Genomic DNA, 18,556 nt, shown 5'->3' on the forward strand with positions numbered 1-18,556 from the left:
TGGAGAAGATCAGTCTACATCCCAATCCCAAAGAAGGGCAGTGCCAAAGAATGCTCCAACTACCGCACAATTGCACTCATTTCACACGCTAGCAAGGTTATGCTTAAAATTCTACAAGGAAGGCTCAAGCAGTATGTGGACCGAGAACTCCCAGAAGTGCAAGCTGGATTTAGAAGAGGCAGAGGAACCAGAGACCAAATTGCAAACATGCGCTGGATTATGGAGAAAGCTGGAGAGTTCCAGAAAGACATCTACTTCTGCTTCATTGACTATGCAAAAGCCTTTGACTGTGTCGACCACAGCAAACTATGGCAAGTTCTTAAAGAAATGGGAGTGCCTGATCACCTCATCTGTCTCCTGAGAAATCTCTATGTGGGACAAGAAGCTACAGTTAGAACTGGATATGGAACAACTGATTGGTTCAAAATTGGGAAAGGAGTACGGCAAGGCTGTACATTGTCTCCCTGCTTATTTAACTTATATGCAGAATTCATCATGCGAAAGGCTGGACTGGATGAATCCCTAACCGGAATTAAGATTGCCGGAAGAAATATCAACAACCTCAGATATGCAGATGACACAACACTGATGGCAGAAAGTGAGGAGGAATTAAAGAACCTTTTAATGAGGGTGAAAGAGAAAAGTTGCCGTAAACAATAAATAAAACATAAAAAGACACACAACCAAACTGAGCAATTTCCACATAAATCATAATAAGATATAAAGATTCTGTGTTTCAAAAGCATTTAAAAATAATCCAAACATCCCCAAGCGTTGCAGTGACAACCTCAAAGCTTCCCTGTTGCTTAATCAGTGTGATGAGCTAATAAAAAGGCTTTGATTGCAGATTAAAAATAGAGCCCTTCTTAATTAAAACGAGTCACCTGCGTTCCCCCCCCCCTTCGTGTCCACGGGAGGCTTTTGAACACCCCACCACCGCCTCCTGATTAATTTTTGAACCAAGAAGAGAAATCTTAATTGGAAGAGTTATGGAGTAATGAATCGATGTTCAGTCGGAATCTCTGTCCCTGTAACTTGAAGCCACGGGTTCGAGTCCTGCCCTCCAGAGCAGGAGAAAACAACAAGCTTGCTGTTTCCTCCATGCCACCTTCAAATATCCAAAGGGTTGTCAGTTAACACAGGGAAGATGGGAGCAAGCTTGTTTTCGGCTGCTCCAGACACCTGGTGGAGGTTTTTAAAGAGAGGTCAGGCAGCCATTCCTGCCAGAAATTCATATCTGCAGTGCTATGACCCTGAAGGGGGCAAGACTCTTAGACTGGGGAACAAAATTTTTGTTGCACTGACACCTGCAGTTGTTCCAACCTAATTTCCACGTGCTGATTTCATATCTGAAGTTGGTTTTGTTCTGTAAGCTCTAGGGGTTTTTTGCAGCTCATGTTTTTCACTTTTCACCACAATCTTTGTTTTTCCTAATGCAAGAATTCAATATTTTATTCAACACATAGCCAAAGTAGTACAATATGAGTATAAATGTAAGTGACTTATATAGCACTGAACATGGCATGTATGGCATTGAAAATAACATGTATATTTATGTACAGTTGGAGGTATGCAAAAAAAATGGATTCCCTTGGGATACACAGTATTTGTTGTTGTTGTTTAGGCGTTTAGCTGTGTCCGCCTCTTCGTGACCCCCTGGACCAGAGCACGCCAGGCACTCCTGTCTTCCACTGCCTCCCGCAGTTTGGTCAAACTCATGCTGGTAGCTTCGAGAACACTGTCCCACCATCTCGTCCTCCGTGGTCCCCTTCTCCTTGTGCCCTCCATCTTCCCCAACATCAGGGTCTTTTCCAGGGAGTCTTCTCTTCTCATGAGGGGGCCAAAGTCTTGGAGCCTCAGCTTCAGGATCTGTCCTTCCAGTGAGCACTCAGGGCTGATTTCCTTCAGAATGGAGAGGTTGGATCTTCTTGCAGTCCATGGGACTCTCAAGAGTCTCCTCCAGCACCAGAATTCAAAAGCATCCATTCTTCGGCGATCAGCCTTCTTTATGGTCCAGCTCTCACTTCCATACATCACTACTGGGAAAGCCATAGCTTTAACTATACAGACCTTTGTTGGCAAGGTGATGTCTCTGCTTTTTAAGATGCTGTCTAGGTTTGTCATTGCTTTTCTCCCAAGAAGCAGGCGTCTTTTAATTTCGTGACTGCTGTCACCATTTGCAGCAATCATGGAGCCCAAGAAGGTAAAATCTATCACTGCCTCCATTTCTTCCCCTTCTATTTGCCAGGAGGTGATGGGACCAGTGGCCATGATCTTCGTTTTTTTGATACTGAGCTTCAGACCATACTGAGGAACAAAAAAAAAATTCATTTTCTTTTGCATGAGATTTTTCAACTGTTCTTATATGTTCTTTCAATGCTGATTTCAAATCTGAAATTGATTTTTGTGTACATGCTATAGTTATCTTTCAGATTCCGACTTTTGCCGATATGTCATATTTACACTGGGGATAAATGGACACGTTGATCTACCCTAACCACATGGTAATTATTGTTTTGCAATGATTCTTCAACATCAACTTCGCTGGACTGATCATGTTGTGCGGAAGCCAGATGATCGTCTTTCAAAGCAACTACTCTATTCCGAACTTAGAAATGGAAAGTGCAATGCTGGTGGTCAACAAAAGAGGTTCAAAGACTCTCTCAAGGCAAATCTTTAAAAATGGAGTACAAACACCAACAACTGGGAAACACTGGCCTGCGAGCGCTCCAGTTGGAGAACAGCCTTTACCAAAGGTGTCATGGACTTTGAATTACAGATAGGTAGCCGTGTTGGTCTGCCATAGTCAAAATAAAAAAATTCCCTCCAGTAGCACCTTAAAGACCAACTAAGTTAGTTCTTGGTATGAGCTTTCGTGTGCATTGGTATCTGAAGAAGTGTGCATGCACACGAAAGCTCATACCAAGAACTAACTTAGTTGGTCTTTAAGGTGCTACTGGAAGGAATGGACTTTGAAGACACTCGAACTCAGAATGCAAGGGAGAAATGTGCTAAGAGGAAGGCTGTTAGCATTCCTGCTCCGTGATCGCAGTCATGGGATTGTTGTCTTTCACATATGTTTTGACTCCACAGATTGGGAAGTGACGGAGACAGGATGTTTGTGTTCCTGCGTTCCGTGAAGTGGGACTATTGTCCTTTGTTCTTTTTCTCTTTGCTGTCTGATGCTAGAGAGAGAGAGGGAGCCATGTTGCAGTGCTCCGTGTGTGTTTAGATGTAAATAGAGTAAAGGTAAAGGTAAAGGGACCCCTGACCGTTAGGTCCAGTCGTGGACAACTCTGGGGTTGCGGCACTCATCTCGCTTTATTGGCCGAGGGAGCCGGCGTACAGCTTCCGGGTCATGTGGCCAGCAGGACTAAGCCGCTTCTGGCGAACCAGAGCAGCGCACAGAAACGCCGTTTACCTTCCCGCCAGAGCGGTGCCTATTGATCTACTTGCACTTTGACGTGCTTTCGAACTGCTAGGTTGGCAGGAGGACCGAGCAACGGGAGCTCACCCCATCATTGCGGGGATTCGAACCACCGACCTTCTGACCAGCAAGTCCTAGGCTCTGTGGTTCAACCCACAGCGTCACCTGCGTCCCATAAAAAAAAGTAGCTTAGCCAAAATGCTGAGTTGCTGAGGTCTGTCACGTGAACTGCGAAGACTCTGTGGATCCCTAAGTGTGCTGATGTCTGTTGGCATCGGTCGCTGTGATGTTCGGGCTGAAGAAAGCTTTTGAAGCTCCCGAACGATCGGCCAGGAGGGAGAGAACATGCCAGTCGGGCATGTGTCTCTACCAGGGTCCTACTCGAGTGTAGGATGAGCTCCTAACAAATCCACACCGTGATCAACTCCCGCCCGGGAACCAATTTCCCCACTGTGGAAGGACGTGTGGATCCAGAATTGGCCTCCACAGTCACTTACGGACTCACTGTTAAAACCATGTTTATGGAAGACAATCTTACTCGGCTACGAGGGATCGCCAAAGAAGAAGAAAAGAAGAAGAAGAAGAAGATGAAGAAGAAGAAGGAGGAGGAGGAGGAGGAGGAGGAGGAGGAGGGGGTTTGGCTAGATGCGATAGGAACCCAGAAAACCACACTGGTTTGCATCTGAGGAAGTGCAGGAAAAAAACCCCCAGAGGTTTTCAAATTGGTAAATTGAGCATTTAATTGGCGGAGGCAACACTAATTAACTGGGCCTGTTATGTAACGCATTGACAGCAAAGCATCTCAGTGGCACCCCCCCCTTTCCACCCGCCATGCGCTAGCAAGGCTCACAGCGTCTCTTTCTCTCCACCAGCCGCCAGGTGCCAGTCCATAAGCGCTTGGCTGTTTCCCAGAGCCCACGCACCAAACACCGGCTGGGGTTGCGCAGCGGTGCTTCAGATGAGCTCTGAACGGTTTGCAAAACACGGGCGGCGAAGGAGCCCGAGAGCATGAGCATGAGCCCCGGAAAAAGCCGAGCTCAGGCGAGCAGCCCTTTGCACATGCTCAGACACACCCTTTGCACATTCCGGAACTCGTATTTGCTGGGCAACGGTTGGCAGGCTGGCATCCTCAGGGCGTTTTTGTTTTTGTCATTACAAAAGACTGGCCAGGCTCCCCAGGGTATCCAATCAAGTGAGCATTAACAGGTAACCTGCCAGACAGGAGATAAACAACGCGCTCAGATTTCTGCTGTAGACCACCTCTTCTGTGATGTAGGTATGATGTGTCTGGGGGTGGTCTTGGACTCCAGGGTGGGGAATTAAAAATGTCTATATAAGGGCGGACACACCTGGGTTCTGGGTCCTCCTCCGTCCTCCTGCGTGAGAGGGGGGCACCTTGTTGCAACAGTTCAATAACTTACTAGCTGCTTTGCTTCTCAATATTCTCTGGTTGGCCTCTGTTATTTTCTCCGACCGATGGAGAACCTGCAAAGGACTCTATAAGGGCTCTTGTGTCCCCCATAAGGGAATAAGGGCAGATTTCCGTTTATTACAGGGTCACCTGCAAATATGACAAGCATCCCCTCAACTCCTTCGTCCAAGTCATTTATAAAGACGTTGAATGACAACAGACCCTTCAGCCTATATTTGTGCACCTGGTTCTTCCAGAATAGGAGAAGAGGTTGCTGGATCAGGCCTATCTTGTTCACATGGGGGTGGCGGGGGGACAACCAGATACCCGTGGGAAACCAGTGAGCAGGATCCGACCTCAAGAACCCTCTCAGAGCATCGACATATTGGCTAGTAGCCATCGCCCTCTCCTCCTCCATGAATTTGCCCCAGCCTCTTTTAAAGTCGTCCTCCTGTGGCAGGGAGTTCCACAGGTTAACGCGCGAATAAGTATTTCAAAAACCAGGCAGATTCGTCAAGGCAGGGTTCGGTTTTATGACAAAACATTTGTAACAAAGGCAATGAAATAAATTCCCCCCCTCCCAACCCAGTATGCTTCAATCTGGAACTCGTTAAATCAGGCGATAATTTAATGGATTGGGCGTTTTAAACACAAACAGAGTTTCTTTCTTTCTTTTTTTTAAGACCCCCCGCTCTCTGATTTCCTTACCCACTGCCTGTGAGCTTTTAAATCAGCCTGTGGCCGATTGAACTGGAATATAAATAAATCTACATTTCATAACATGGGATAATTCTGCACCTAGGGAGTTATAGCAGCGGAGAGGGGGGGAATTATCGGCGCTTTCTAGTGTTCCTGTTTGCAGCTGAATATGTGCTGTTTTTTCCTATATATAACTGAATAAAAATGGCTTTTTTGGAATTACATGCAGATCTGTGCATTTTTTAAAAAAGTGCAGTTATTTTGCACATGTGCTTATGGGACGCAGTCAGAGCCAAGACCTCTGTGTCCTGAACATTGCTTGCACGATGTTGGGTGTCGCTAGCATCGCTTCTTCCAGCTCGTGCCTCACGTATTTTGACTCTTATACAACGCCCCCCCCCCTTCATGTGCAAAGGAGGAGATTATGGAGGGGCCTGCAAGCATTTTGCTCCCCTTTCCTATACCGGCCCCTCCTCTTCTCTCGTGTTCGCGCGGAGCCAAAACCTGACAAAGAGGAAAGGAAAATATTCATCATCGGGAAACCGGTTTGCACAGACTCCCTCCCGCCCCCCCCTTCTCTTTTCGTTTCTTTGCAGAGTGATTCAGTCAGAAACTATGCCGGGTGCGTGTGGTGTTGTGACGCTTCTGGTGTCGTGAAACAGGAGTGGAAAACACACACACACACGGTTGCATCCAGAGACACTGGCTGGGAGATTCAGGGCAGAGAAAAGGAAGGATGTCTTCACGTGGCACACGGTTAGACTGCGGAACTCCCTGCCACAGCAGGGAGTTGCTATTTATTTTGCCTCGAACTGCGGAGCGCAGTGAATTTGCCCTGTCCCCTTTTCAAAGCCATCCAGGCTGTGTCAGGCAGTTCTGCAGTCTAACTATGTGCCGTGTGAAGACGTCCTTTATTTATTTTGCATTGTGTTTATTGCTTTCATTTTATGGATCGGCGGTCTCGTTAGAGAGTAAAATTCATGTTCAGTTACTGTTTTTTAAGGGGTTGCTTTTAAAAGTCTGGAACGGGTTAATCTGTTTTGCATTACTTTCTATGGGAAATTGTGCCTCGGTTTTGGAACGCGCTTTGGTTTTGGAACGGACTTCGGGAACGGATCAAGTTTGAGAACCAAGGCACCACTGTACTGTCCATTATCCCATTAATTGGTATTCTCTTATCAGCAATGCCCCTCCCCCTTTGCCCCCTCCATCCTCCTCCATGGGGTGCCCCACTTACTCGAGAGCACAAGAGACGATGCCCAGGAAAAGGCAGGACCCAGAGATGGAGCAGATTAACCGGGTGATTTTTTCCAGACCTCCGCCCTCTGTGGGGAGAAAGAGAGGGAGAGAAATGGGTAGGAGAGGAAGGTGTGCTTGGAAGAGACCAGGAAGGTCTTGGGTGGCTCCCAAAATAATAATAATAATAATAATAATAATAATAATAATAATAATAATAATAATAATGTGATAAAACATCAAACACTAAAAGCTTCAATAAACAGGGCTCCCTTCAGGTGTCTTCTAAAAGTCAGCTAGTTCTTTATTTCCTTGACATGTGGTGGGAGGGAGTTCAACAGGGCAGGCGCCACCACCAAGAAGGCCCTGTGCCCGGTTCTAAGGGAAAGCGGGACATACAGGGATCAAACCAGAAACCAGGATGGCGTCTGTCGATCCAGGGCTGTCCCTGGAAAACTGGCAAGTAGGGTGGACCCTGGAAAATAAATGGGGAGGGAGGGAGGGGGCCAGGACTGGCCAAGGAGGGGTGGGAATGGTACACCCAGAGGGTTTGCATAAGAGACAGGGTGCTTTTTAATACTGTTTTTATTCTATTTTTAGTGTTCTGTTGGGAACCGCCCAGAGCAGCCGGGGAAACCCAGCCAGACTGGCGGGGTATAAATATTATTATTATTATTATTATTATTATTATTATTATTATTATTAATTATGGCAGCAAAGGAGAGAGAAACTCCTCACCTGGGTAACAGGTCTTCATATCCCAGCAGCGCAGCTCTACTCTCCGGCAAGTGGTACAGTTCCACACCAAGGCTGATCCCTCTGGAAATGGGGGTCAGGAGGGAAGGGGGGTCAGGTGAGGGTGTGGGGCAGAGGCCTCAGAACCCCCCACCTCCTCTGACAGAGGGGAAGGACCATAGCTGTCAACCGTCCCTTATTTGGCGGGACAGTCCCTTATCCCAGCGCTGTGTTCCGCTGCGGTCCCTTATTGATGATGTCCCTTAAATTTCCCGGGTTTCAAAGGAAGCAGCTCCTCTCCCTCCCTCCCTCCCTGCCGGCCAGGGAGGAGGGAGGCTCCAGCTGTGTTGCTTGGCTGCGTTGCTCACCCAATAAGGAGCCTGAGAACGACTGGGGGGTGGAGCTTGCATGCCTTGTGCCAATCAAATTGGCCGCCTTGCCTGGGGACTCGCCTTTGCTCAGCGCTTCCCAGCGGAGAGGGGACGGTGGTTTCCCTTGCTGCATCCCCTTTGCCGGGTTGCTGCGCTGTGGGAACCACCGCTTGAGGCTTCGTTTGGCTGCTGGCTGGGCTTTCTGCCTTTGGCTCAGAAGCTGAACATACCTGTGCCCTGAAAATCCCTTATTTTGGCTGCTGATCCCTTATTTTCGAGGCTGCTGGTCCCTTATTTTCAAATCTGTAAGTTGACAGCTTTGGGAATGACTCCCTCAGAAGCTGAGGTCCATGAAGCTCCATGCTGTCTACACTGGGCGGCAGCAGCCATCCTCTGCTTTTCATTAAATAAGTTGGAGTTCTTGTTATTAAATATACCAAGAAAAAAAGCACACCAAGAACTCAGGCCAATGTAAGATTCAATAGTGGGAGTGGTCCCTACTGGCAAATCAATAGTCAATAGTAACAAAAACTAATCCATTCAAAAGTATGTATTCCGACATGGATTGCAAACTCAAATAGAGATTACAAACTCAAACTCATAAGGATATGTATAACACAATAATTCGTTACAGTATTTAAAAAAAGAGTTTATGAGTAGAGATGCTGTTGTTGTTGTTGTTGGTTAGTCGTTTAGTCATGTCCGCCTCTTCGTGACCCCTGGACCAGAGCACGCCAGGCACTCCTGTCTTCCACTGCCTCCCGCAGTTTGGTCAAACTCATGCTGGTAGCTTCCACAACACTGTCCCACCACCTCGTCCTCTGTCGTCCCCTTCTCCTTGGGCCCTCTATCTTTCCCAACATCAGGGTCTTTTCCAGGGAGTTTTCTCTTCTCCTGAGGTGGCCAAAGTCTTGGAGCCTCAGCTTCAGGATCTGTCCTTCCAGTGAGCACTCAGGGCTGATTTCCTTCAGAATGGAGAGGTTGGATCTTCTTGCAGTCCATGGGACTCTCAAGAGTCTCCTCCAGCACCAGAATTCAAAAGCATCCTTACCTAATTTTTAAAGGGGTTGTGTAAGTTTGAAGACTTTCACATAAATATACAATGGTACCTCGGGTTACATACGCTTCAGGTTACAGACACTTCAAGTTACAGACTCTGCTAACCCAGAAATAGTGCTTCAGGTTAAGAACTTTGTTTCAGGATGAGAACAGAAATTGTGCAGTGGCGGCACGGCAGCAGCAGGAGGCCCCATTAGCTAAAGTGGTGCTTCAGGTTAAGAACGGACCTCCGGAACGAATTAAGTGCTTAACCCGAGGTACCACTGTATCCTGTTATCTCTAATTCTTATCTCTAAACTCTTACCTCTAATTCTGTAATGAATTATTGTGTCGTACGTATTTTTATGAGTTTGAGTTTGTAATCTCCTTTTGAGTTTCGTAATCTCTATTTGAGTTTGTAATCCTTGTCAGAATACATACTTTTGAATGGATTAGTTTTTGTTACTATTGACTATTGATTTGCGAGTAGGGATCATCCCCTGCTTTTCTTTTCTTTTCTTTTTTGTTTTTTTTATAATAATTTTTTATTGATTTTGCATACAATTATACATTTTTATCCAAAATACAACCAATTGTCTCTTTTTTGAACTTCCTTCAGCGTCTCTGACAATCATCCGTATTTATAACTTTAGTTACACATTCCCTTCTTTCGTATTGCCATTATACTTCCCTTCTCCCACTATTTCATATTAACAATACTTCTCTATTTTTGCAGTGCCTCCTGAAATCCCACTAGCGTTGTGTTCACTCCACATATGTTTTTCAGATAATCTACAAACTTTCCCCAGTCTTCGATGAACTTTTGGTCTTTGGTGTATCTGATTTTCCCAGTTAATTTATCCAGTTCCCCATAGCCTGTCAATTTCAGTCTCCATTCTTCTATTGACGGTATTTCCTCTTGCTTCCATTTCTGGGTGGGATCATCCCCCGCTTTTCAGGCAGTGTGTTCTCCGGTTCCTTCTGCCAGCCAGAGTTTGCGCAACTGTTTTGGGGGTCTACAACTCCCATCTTAGCCTCACCGCCGGACCTACTAGCTGGGGATGATGGGAGTTGTAGTCCAAAACAGATGGAGACCCAAATTTTTGGAAACCCGGCTTAGCCACAAGCCCTTCTTGCTTTGCACAGGGAAGAGGCAGCCTGGGTTCAGTCCATAGCTGTCAATTTACAGATTTGAAAATAAGGGACCAGCAGCCTCGAAAATAAGGGATCAGCAGCCAAAATAAGGGATTTTCAGGGCACAGGTATGTTCAACTTCTGAGCCCCTCTGAGCCAAAGGCAGAAAGCCCAGCCAGCAGCCAAACGAAGCCTCAAGCGGTGGTTCCCACAGCGCAGCAACCCGGCAAAGGGGACGCAGCAAGGAAAACCACCGTCACCTCTCCGCTGGGAAGCGCTGAGCAAAGGTGAGTCCCCAGGCAACGCGGCCAATTTGATTGGCACAAGGCATGCAAGCTCCACCCCCCAGTCGTTCTCAGACTCCTTATTGGGTGAGCCACACAGCCAAGCAACACAGTTGGAGCCTCCCTCCTCCCTGGCCGGCAGGGAGGGAGGGAGGGAGAGGAGCTGCTTCCTTTGAAACCCGGAAAATTTAAGGGACATCATCAATAAGGGACAGCAGCAGGACACGGCGCTGGGATAAGGGACTTTCCCGTCAAATACGGGACGGTTGACAGCTATGGTTTGGTCCCTGGCCGGCAGCATCTTTGATTCAAAGGATCAGGAGATGAGAAGTGCCTTTTGTGAGAGCCACTCCCAGTGGGAGCAGATCAGACTTCCCCAACCAGGCGCCCTCCTGGACTTCGGGGTGCACTGCAGGAGCCCAGACGGCAGCCACCTTATGCTGAAACCTTATGCGGAAAACCTTGTTCCACCTAGCTTAGTGCTGTTGACACAGGTTGGCAGCAGCAATTCTCCAATACAGGAATCGCGGCTCAGAGAGGCGGCAGTTGCTGCCTGCAGTTTTTAATACATGTTTAAAAAACAACACTCAATTTTTTAAAACCACGTCACCCAGATAACCGGGATGCTATTCCCGGTGGCTGCTAACAGTTTTTAATTGATTCATCTAACCAACTACAGTGGTCCCTTGGTTCTCAAACGCCTTGGTACTCAAACAACTTGGAACCCAAACGCTGCAAACCCGGAAGTGTTCCGGTTTGCGAACTTTTTTCAGAAGCCAAACGTGCTCCGTTTTGAGTGCCACGCTTCCGTTCTGAGTGTTACGCTGAGATCTGTCTGTTTTTGCTATTTATTTTGCGTTTTTGTGGCTTTTTGTTTTGTTTTTGTGACTGTGTGGAACCCAGTTCAGCTACTGATTGATTGATTGATTGATTGATTGATTGATTGATTGTGTGTGTGCAGTACAGTGGTACCTTGGGTTACATACACTTCAGGTTACATACGCTTCAGGTTACAGACTCCGCTAGCCCAGAAATAGTGCTTCAGGTTAAGAACTTTGCTTCAGGATAAGAACAGAAATTGGGTTCCGGCGGTGCGGTGGCAGCAGGAGGCCCCATTAGCTAAAGTGGTGCTTCAGGTTAAGAACAGTTTCGGGTTAAGAATGGACCTCCGGAACAAATTAAGTACTTAACCCGAGGTACCACTGTACATTGTTTATTGCTTTCATTTTATGGATCCATGGTTTCGTCAGACAGTAAAATTCACGTTAAATTGCTGTTTTAGGAGTTGCTTTATAAAGTCTGGAACAGATTAATCCGTTTTGCATTACTTTCTATGGGAAAGCGCGCCTCGGTTTTGGAATGCTTTGGTTTTGGAACGGACTTCCGGAACGGATTAAGTTTGAGAACCAAGGTGACCACTGTAATTGCTTAACGACCCAAGGCACAATTATTATTATTATTATTAGTTATTATTATTAATGTTAATCTTGACCCCATGCACGGGCTATAGTGATATTTCCACAGATAACTGAGTAATAGACCAAAATTCTTTTAAGCAATGTGGACATCTGTCGGGGATATTTTAGCTGAGATTCCTGAATTGCAGGGAGTTGGAATAGATGACCCCTTGGTCACTTCCAACTCAACATTCTATGGATGTAGCCAGGGGTGGGTAGGCAGGCAATGTAATAATAATAATAATAATAATAATAATAATAATAATAAATTTATACCCCACCCTTCCTGGTTCAAAAACCAGAACGGCTAACAACAAATTTAAAACACTTTAAAACACTTAATTATTAAAGCAGCATAAAATACAGTATAAAAACATGAATAACAATAAAAAAAATCAGTTAGATAATCCCCAGGGCTAGCTGGCTGAATTGGTCCTACTTGGGCCAGCGAGGAGGCAAGGGGAGAATTAGCTGTGGGGTCTCAGAGCGGGTGATCTTCATAAAAAGGGGAGGGAAGAGAAGTGGAATAAAAGATCAGGCTGAATTCAAATGAAAGGCCAGGCAGAATAGCTCTGTCTTACAGGCCCAGCGGAAGGAGGTTAAATCCTGCAGGGCCCTGGTCTCCTGGGACAGAGCATTCCACCAGGTTGGAGCCACCACTGAGAAGGGATGTAATAAGGGAGGGGGTGTGTCCCCATCTTTTATAAAGGTGGGGCTCTTGATCCCAGTATTTCTCGTTCTGCCATCCCATCCCCGGAACTTACGGCAAGCCGGAGGGCACAGCGCTGGAAGAGAAAAGAGAAAAGAGGTTTATTGCAAGACAGTCATCTAGCAAGCTAGTTTTCCCAGCCTTCTATCAGGGACTGGGGCTGGTTCCTGCCTTGGAAATTGTGAGGTATAGCTATCAACGTACAGATTTGAAAATAAGGGACCAGCAGCCTCGAAAATAAGGGATCAGCAGCCAAAATAAGGGATTTTCCAAGCACAGGTGTGTTCAACTTCTGAGCCCCTCCGAGCCAAAGGCAGAAAGCCCAGCCAGCAGCCAAACGAAGCCTCAAGCGGTGGTTCCCACAGCGCAGCAACCCGGCAAAGGGGATGCAGCAAGGGAAACCACCGTCACCTCTCTGCTGGGAAGCGCTGAGCAAAGGCGAGTCCCCAGGCAAGGCGGCCGATTTGATTGGCACAAGGCATGCAAGCTCCACCCCCCAGTCGTTCTTAGACTCCTTATTGGGTGAGCAACGCAGCCAAGCAACACAGCTGGAGCCTCCCTCCTCCCTGGCCGGCAGGGAGGGAGGGAGAGGAGCTGCTTCCTTTGAAACCCGGGAAATTTAAGGGACATCATCAATAAGGGACAGCAGTGGGACACGGCAGTGGGATAAGGGACTTTCCCGCCAAATAAGGGACGGTTGACAGCTATGTTGTGAGGTCAGGATAGGACCCTGGAGGTTTCTGGAGCGAAGGATGCTTTTCAATTTGGGGAGTGCTGTTTCTAGTCACCCACACGCATGATTCAGATCATTTCTCCTTTGCCCGAGGGGGCAGATTCTGAGAGGAAAAATTACCCTCTTCCTTCTCGTCCCAGATGAGTGAGATTATGATTCATTCATTCATTCATTTCATAAAATCTACACACCACTTTTTTAAAAAATCCCCTCAAAGCAGATTGCAAAGAGAACAAAACAATGAAATGATCAGTGAAAAGAGTTTTTTAAAAACCGGCAATAAACTAAAGAGCAGATTGAAACATACACCCACATTCTGCATGTCTGAGCAGGCTTGTCTAAGCGACAGTGGTTTTAGCAGGCGCCAAGAGGAGTACTGCTGAAGGTACTCCTGCCTGGTGTCAAGTGGCAGGGAGTTCCAAAGGTGTCGGCCCTGCCACAACAAAAGATCCGGTTCCCAGCAAGGCAGAACGGGTAGCATGTGGAAACAGCGAAAGTTCTGCCAATCAAAGTGGTCAAGTGAGGTGTTTATGGGGCGAGGCAATCTCACAGGTGAATCCGGTCCCTGATTGTTAAGGGATTTAGATACTGACAGCAACACCCAGTAGCAAAAATGCAAATCTCTGAGCAGAGGTGCGATATGGTGACAAAGCATCCCTCCTTTCAGCAACTGGGCTGCAGCAGTGGGGTTTTTCATAGGGGAACGGTTAGGGGCTAGATTGCGTGGGGCATTGCAGGGGTCAATGTCATGCGTGTGATATTGTGACGTCCTGGTGTCGCGCACGCGAGCATAAGCGAAACCGCCTCTCCTGGTATGCCCCGCGGAGGACCTTAAGGTCCACAAATGACAACATTTTGGAGGTCCCCAGTCGCAAGGTGGTTAGATTGGTCTCAACTAGGGCCAGGGCCTTTTCGGCTCTGGCCCCGACTTGGTGGAACGCTCTGTCCCAAGAGACTAGGGCCCTATGGGACTTGACATCTTTCCGCAGGGCCTGCAAGACGGAGCTGTTCCACCTGGCCTTCAGCTTGGACTCACTCTGACCCCTTATATGGGATTTGGTATATAAATTTTCCCCTGGCTTTTTTGCTGACCCATGTAGGACCAGTATGGATAGCTGGCTCGGGTGAATATCCGATGTTTCCTCCCTTTATGGTCTTGATTTATGGGCTACTACTAAAATGAGGCTGCATTTTAAGCTGCATTTTAAGCCATATTTTAATTAACTGGTGGTGGTGGTGGTTGTTATTGTTTTTCTATTATGTTTTATTGTAATTCATATTTGGTGTTAGCCGCTGTGAGCCCTGCCCTGCCGGCGAGGGAGGGGTATAAGTAAACATTTATTTACTTATCATTTATGTGTGTGATATTTTGACGTCCTGATGTTGCGCACATGAGCATAAGCGAAACCCCACATTTGAGGGAAAACACACTTTGCCCATGCCCAGAAGCAACCTCTGTTTTTCCAGCACGTTCTGTGACTGAGATGTATTTAAACAATTTCAGGGCCAGTCCCAATACAGACTGGGTTTCAGACTGAACATCCTTTCTCTCTCTTTTTTATAAATAATTTTTATTAATTTTAACATATAAATTATAATGCATACCACAGAACTTCACCACTTATACAATCTTTTTTGGACTTCCATCAGGACCTCTGATGATCCACCGTTTTTATCACTTCTTGTGCATTTCTTAAATTCATATTGCCTTTATTTATCTTAACCAACCATCCTCCCCTTTATTCATTTTTGCAATAGTTCCAATAATTCACCTCACAAAACTTCTTGCAAACCTACAAAGGTAATTTGATCGTCACAATTACTTTTCAAATACAGACTGGACATCCTTTCTCGTACCTTCTCTGCTCTGTTCTGGTATCTTGACTTCATGAAGCCAGTTCCAATATTTTGGGAAGTCAGCGAGGCTCTGGTTTATTTCTGGCGGGGAGAAGGGATGAGAGAATGATAATCCCACTTCTGCCGCCACCAGCAGCTTCTCTAGACTGATGCAAAAGCGAGAGTTTTCACACACACCCCTTCCTTCATTTTAAGCCCATTGTCCCAAGGGAGGGCCACCCTCTGAAATCTGCTCAGTCCAAACTGCTCCTTACCTATAACACGAAAGACTCGGTGTGTTTTTTCCAGCAGCAGATCCAGGGACATGTCATCTGCAGGTGGGAGGGCAGAAAGGGGAGCCTTGCATGAGCCACGGTGCTCTGCAACACCTGCCACCCCCAGAAGTACTGTTTTGGGGGGACAGGGGGTGGGCGGGTGTGAGGGACTCCCTGGTCCTGAATGGGAGCCTGGGAGTCATTTTGGACTCAGTGCTGTCCATGGAGGCGCAGGTCAGTTCTGTGTCCAGGGCAGCTGTCTACCAGCTCCATCTGGTGCGCAGGATGAGACCCTCCCTGCCCGCAGACTGTCTCGCCAGAGTGGCGCATGCTCTGGTTATCTCCCGCTTGGACTACTGCCATGCGCTCTACGTGGGGCTACCTTTGAAGGTGACCCGGAAGCTGCAATTAATCCAGAATGCGGCAGCTAGACTGCTGACTGGGAGACCATATAACACTGGTCTTGAAAGACCTACACTGGCTCCCAGGACGTTTCCGAGCACAATTCAAAGTGTCGGCGCTGACCTTGAAAGCCCTAAACAGCCTCAAAGGCCCAGTAGACCTGAAGGAGCGTCTCCACCCCCATCGTTCTGCCCGGACACTGAGGTCCAGCTCCGAGGAATAACGAGCTTACGAAAGTACTTCGGTGGATTCTGAAAAACGCAATCCCTCTGAAGAACTGTGGTGATATCTCCCCTTAGTTTGTCTAATTTTTAACAGCTATCTCTACTTCTTGTGGGATTGAGTTCCACAGGTCAACTATCAAGGGAGAAGCACTTTCATTTGTCCTGAACCTTCTGGCATTATATACGTGTGATTGTGTGCAGGTAGAAACCTCTAGGCTTTTGCCTAACTAGAATGCAGACCACCTAGAAATTCATATTATTATTATTATTATTATTATTATTATTATTATTATTATCTCTTCCTCTGCCCCCTTTCCCCCCTCTGGCCCCACCCACCACCAGCATGTGGACACCTGCCCCCCAAAGAGATAACCCACAGGGAAATATAGGGGGAGCCCCACCCCTGTTGCCACCCATAAGAATATATTGTTATTATTACCACTAATAATATTGATCTGAGCGACTATGCTAATAGGATGCATACAGAAATAATAACAGTGGCATTCCGGTCAGGCATACAAAACTAATAATAGTGATGTTGCACGATGCCGACAGAAATACTAACAGTGACGTTCCATCAGTGTGTACAGAAATAATAACAGTGATGTTCTAATTGTTGTCGTTAACAAATAATAAATGATGTCCCTTTCCAGACATCCCCGAAGAGCCCCGTTTTCTCTACCTAAGGCCAAGCCCAGGGAGGACTCTCTGCCCCAGGGATAACTGGTACAGTTTGCCTGGCGGTAACGCTCTCGGTATTGGGCGCACAGGTGGGCAAAGCGGGTCTTCAGGTTCTTGGAATGGAGTCCGCAGTGGATGCACCCCTCCGTCTCGGGGCTCTCGCAGGCGAGGAGCAGGAGCAGCAGAGCCAGAGTCGCGGGCGACCGAGAGCCCGGTCCCAGAGCCCTTGGAGCGGAGAACACTTTGGAAAGGGCCATCGGTGGGCCCACCAGAAAAGCTGTAGGCGTGGCTGGCGGAACACATTCCAGAACCCTTTTGGTTCTTTGGGTCGGGGTTCTAAGCTGCCGCCAGGGCAACCGGTTCCAGAGTCCTGGGGCGGGGGCTCTGTTCATAAAGGGACAACTATGGCCTCGGTCCTGTATACCTGAAGGAGCGTCTCCACCCCCATCGTCCAGCCCGGACACTGAGATCCAGCTCCGAGGGCCTTCTGGCGGTTCCCTCCCTGTGAGATGTGAGGTTACAGGGAACCAGGCAGAGGGCCTTCTCGGTGGTGGCGCCCGCCCTGTGGAACGCCCTCCCAGCAGTTGTCAAGGCAATAAACAACTATTTTACTTTTAAAAGACAACTGAAGGCGGCCCTGTTTAGGGAAGTTTTTAATGTCTGATGCTGTATTGATTTTAATATTCGGTTGGAAGTCGCCCAGAGTGGCTGGGGAAACCCAGCCAGATGGGTGGGATATAAATTATTATTATTATTATTATTATTATTATTATTATTATTATTATTATTATTATTATAGAAATTACAGGGGGGCACATCTTTAAAGTTAAATGTTACAAATATTATGCCTGAATGTATCCTTTCAACTCGACAGCTCAGGGAAGTTACCTAGCTTTAAAAATAATATAAAATCAACTCCTTTGCCAGTTTCCTCCATTCCAAAGCTATTTCCCCCTTGAAAAGGACTCCAGGAAGTTCCCAGAGGTGACAATTGCTGAGCTGATTTTTGGCCAAGGAAAGCCTAATCCCATCACCGGACTTGCCAAGGGGTCCAGACATGCAAAGGAAGTTCTATTCGACTTTGGGTGGTGGGACTTTAGAGGTGTTTGCCTCTGCTCATCTTATACCTGGGTCTTGCCCTTATGCCAATCTTGTACCAAGGACTTGTCTGGACATGTTTGCCAAGGTTATACTAGTGTAACCCCTGTCTACCCCTCCCCTTTTGTGACATGTCAGTGATGTGGCAATGAGGCTGTACGAACTGTATTCTGGGATATGGTGGGAAAGTTTTAAAAGTCCTTGTCCCCCCATCCTCGAGGTTCAAAATTCCTCTTTGAACCTGTTGCGCAATAAACTTTGGTCTACAGCTGTTTGCTCCGGTTGGTGGCTGGGCTCCTTCCTTTATTCCGCAGGGACCTGCGATCTCTGCCCAACCAGCTGGGTGACTGAGCAGCCTCACACCTAGATTCTTCCGTAGCAATTATATTATGTGATCCACTGGGAGCAGTCAAGTACAACATTCCGTGTTTTCCTAGAGTGGACGAGCGAGGGGATGTTTGGTCCAACCCGTTCTAAACTTCCTGTTCCCCCTGGCCTGGAGCATCCATCCTTTTGCATGTGACTAGTGGGTGGGCATGACCTTATCAGACCTAGTCAAAGGCCAAGACATGTTTCCCCTATCCCTCTTCTCCATCTTCCTTTCGTCCTGTGAACTGCTGCACTGCTAGCCTGCGGTCACTAGGCAAATCTCCCTTATGGGGTAAACCTGTTGCTATATGTGTGAAACTTTAAGCCTAAAACAGTGACGGCCAAACTTGGCCCTCCAGCTGTTTGGGGACTACAGTTCCCATCATCCTTGACCTCTGGTCCTGTTAGCTAGGGATGATGGGAGTTGTAGTCCCAAA

At 47.2% G+C, this 18,556-nt stretch overlaps 2 protein-coding genes across 3 annotated transcripts in view; both read right to left on the reverse strand.

The window, feature by feature from the left end:
• Positions 1 to 18,556, reverse strand: part of TNK1 (tyrosine kinase non receptor 1) — a 104,913-nt gene that overhangs the window by 41,237 nt on the left and 45,120 nt on the right. The window lies entirely within an intron of this gene.
• Positions 5,352 to 17,412, reverse strand: TMEM95 (transmembrane protein 95). 2 transcript variants are annotated; one of them, XM_083472861.1, is made up of 7 exons: positions 16,654 to 17,372; positions 15,346 to 15,402; positions 15,092 to 15,172; positions 12,557 to 12,577; positions 7,512 to 7,592; positions 6,775 to 6,862; positions 5,352 to 6,041 (listed from the first exon to the last, which is right to left on the reverse strand). In XM_083472861.1, exons 1-7 carry the CDS (start codon positions 17,042 to 17,044, stop codon positions 5,996 to 5,998), a joined length of 765 nt encoding a protein of 254 aa, XP_083328987.1. In that variant the 5' UTR covers positions 17,045 to 17,372; the 3' UTR covers positions 5,352 to 5,995. The 2 variants fall into 2 exon arrangements, with proteins under 2 accessions (XP_083328987.1, XP_083328986.1); XM_083472860.1 differs by lacking the exons at positions 5,352 to 6,041; positions 6,775 to 6,862; positions 7,512 to 7,592 and having other exon boundaries at positions 12,075 to 12,577; positions 16,654 to 17,412.

The sequence above is a fragment of the Podarcis liolepis genome (assembly GCF_965112155.1).
Source record: "Podarcis liolepis genome assembly, chromosome: 13".
Lineage (NCBI taxonomy): Eukaryota > Metazoa > Chordata > Lepidosauria > Squamata > Lacertidae > Podarcis > Podarcis liolepis.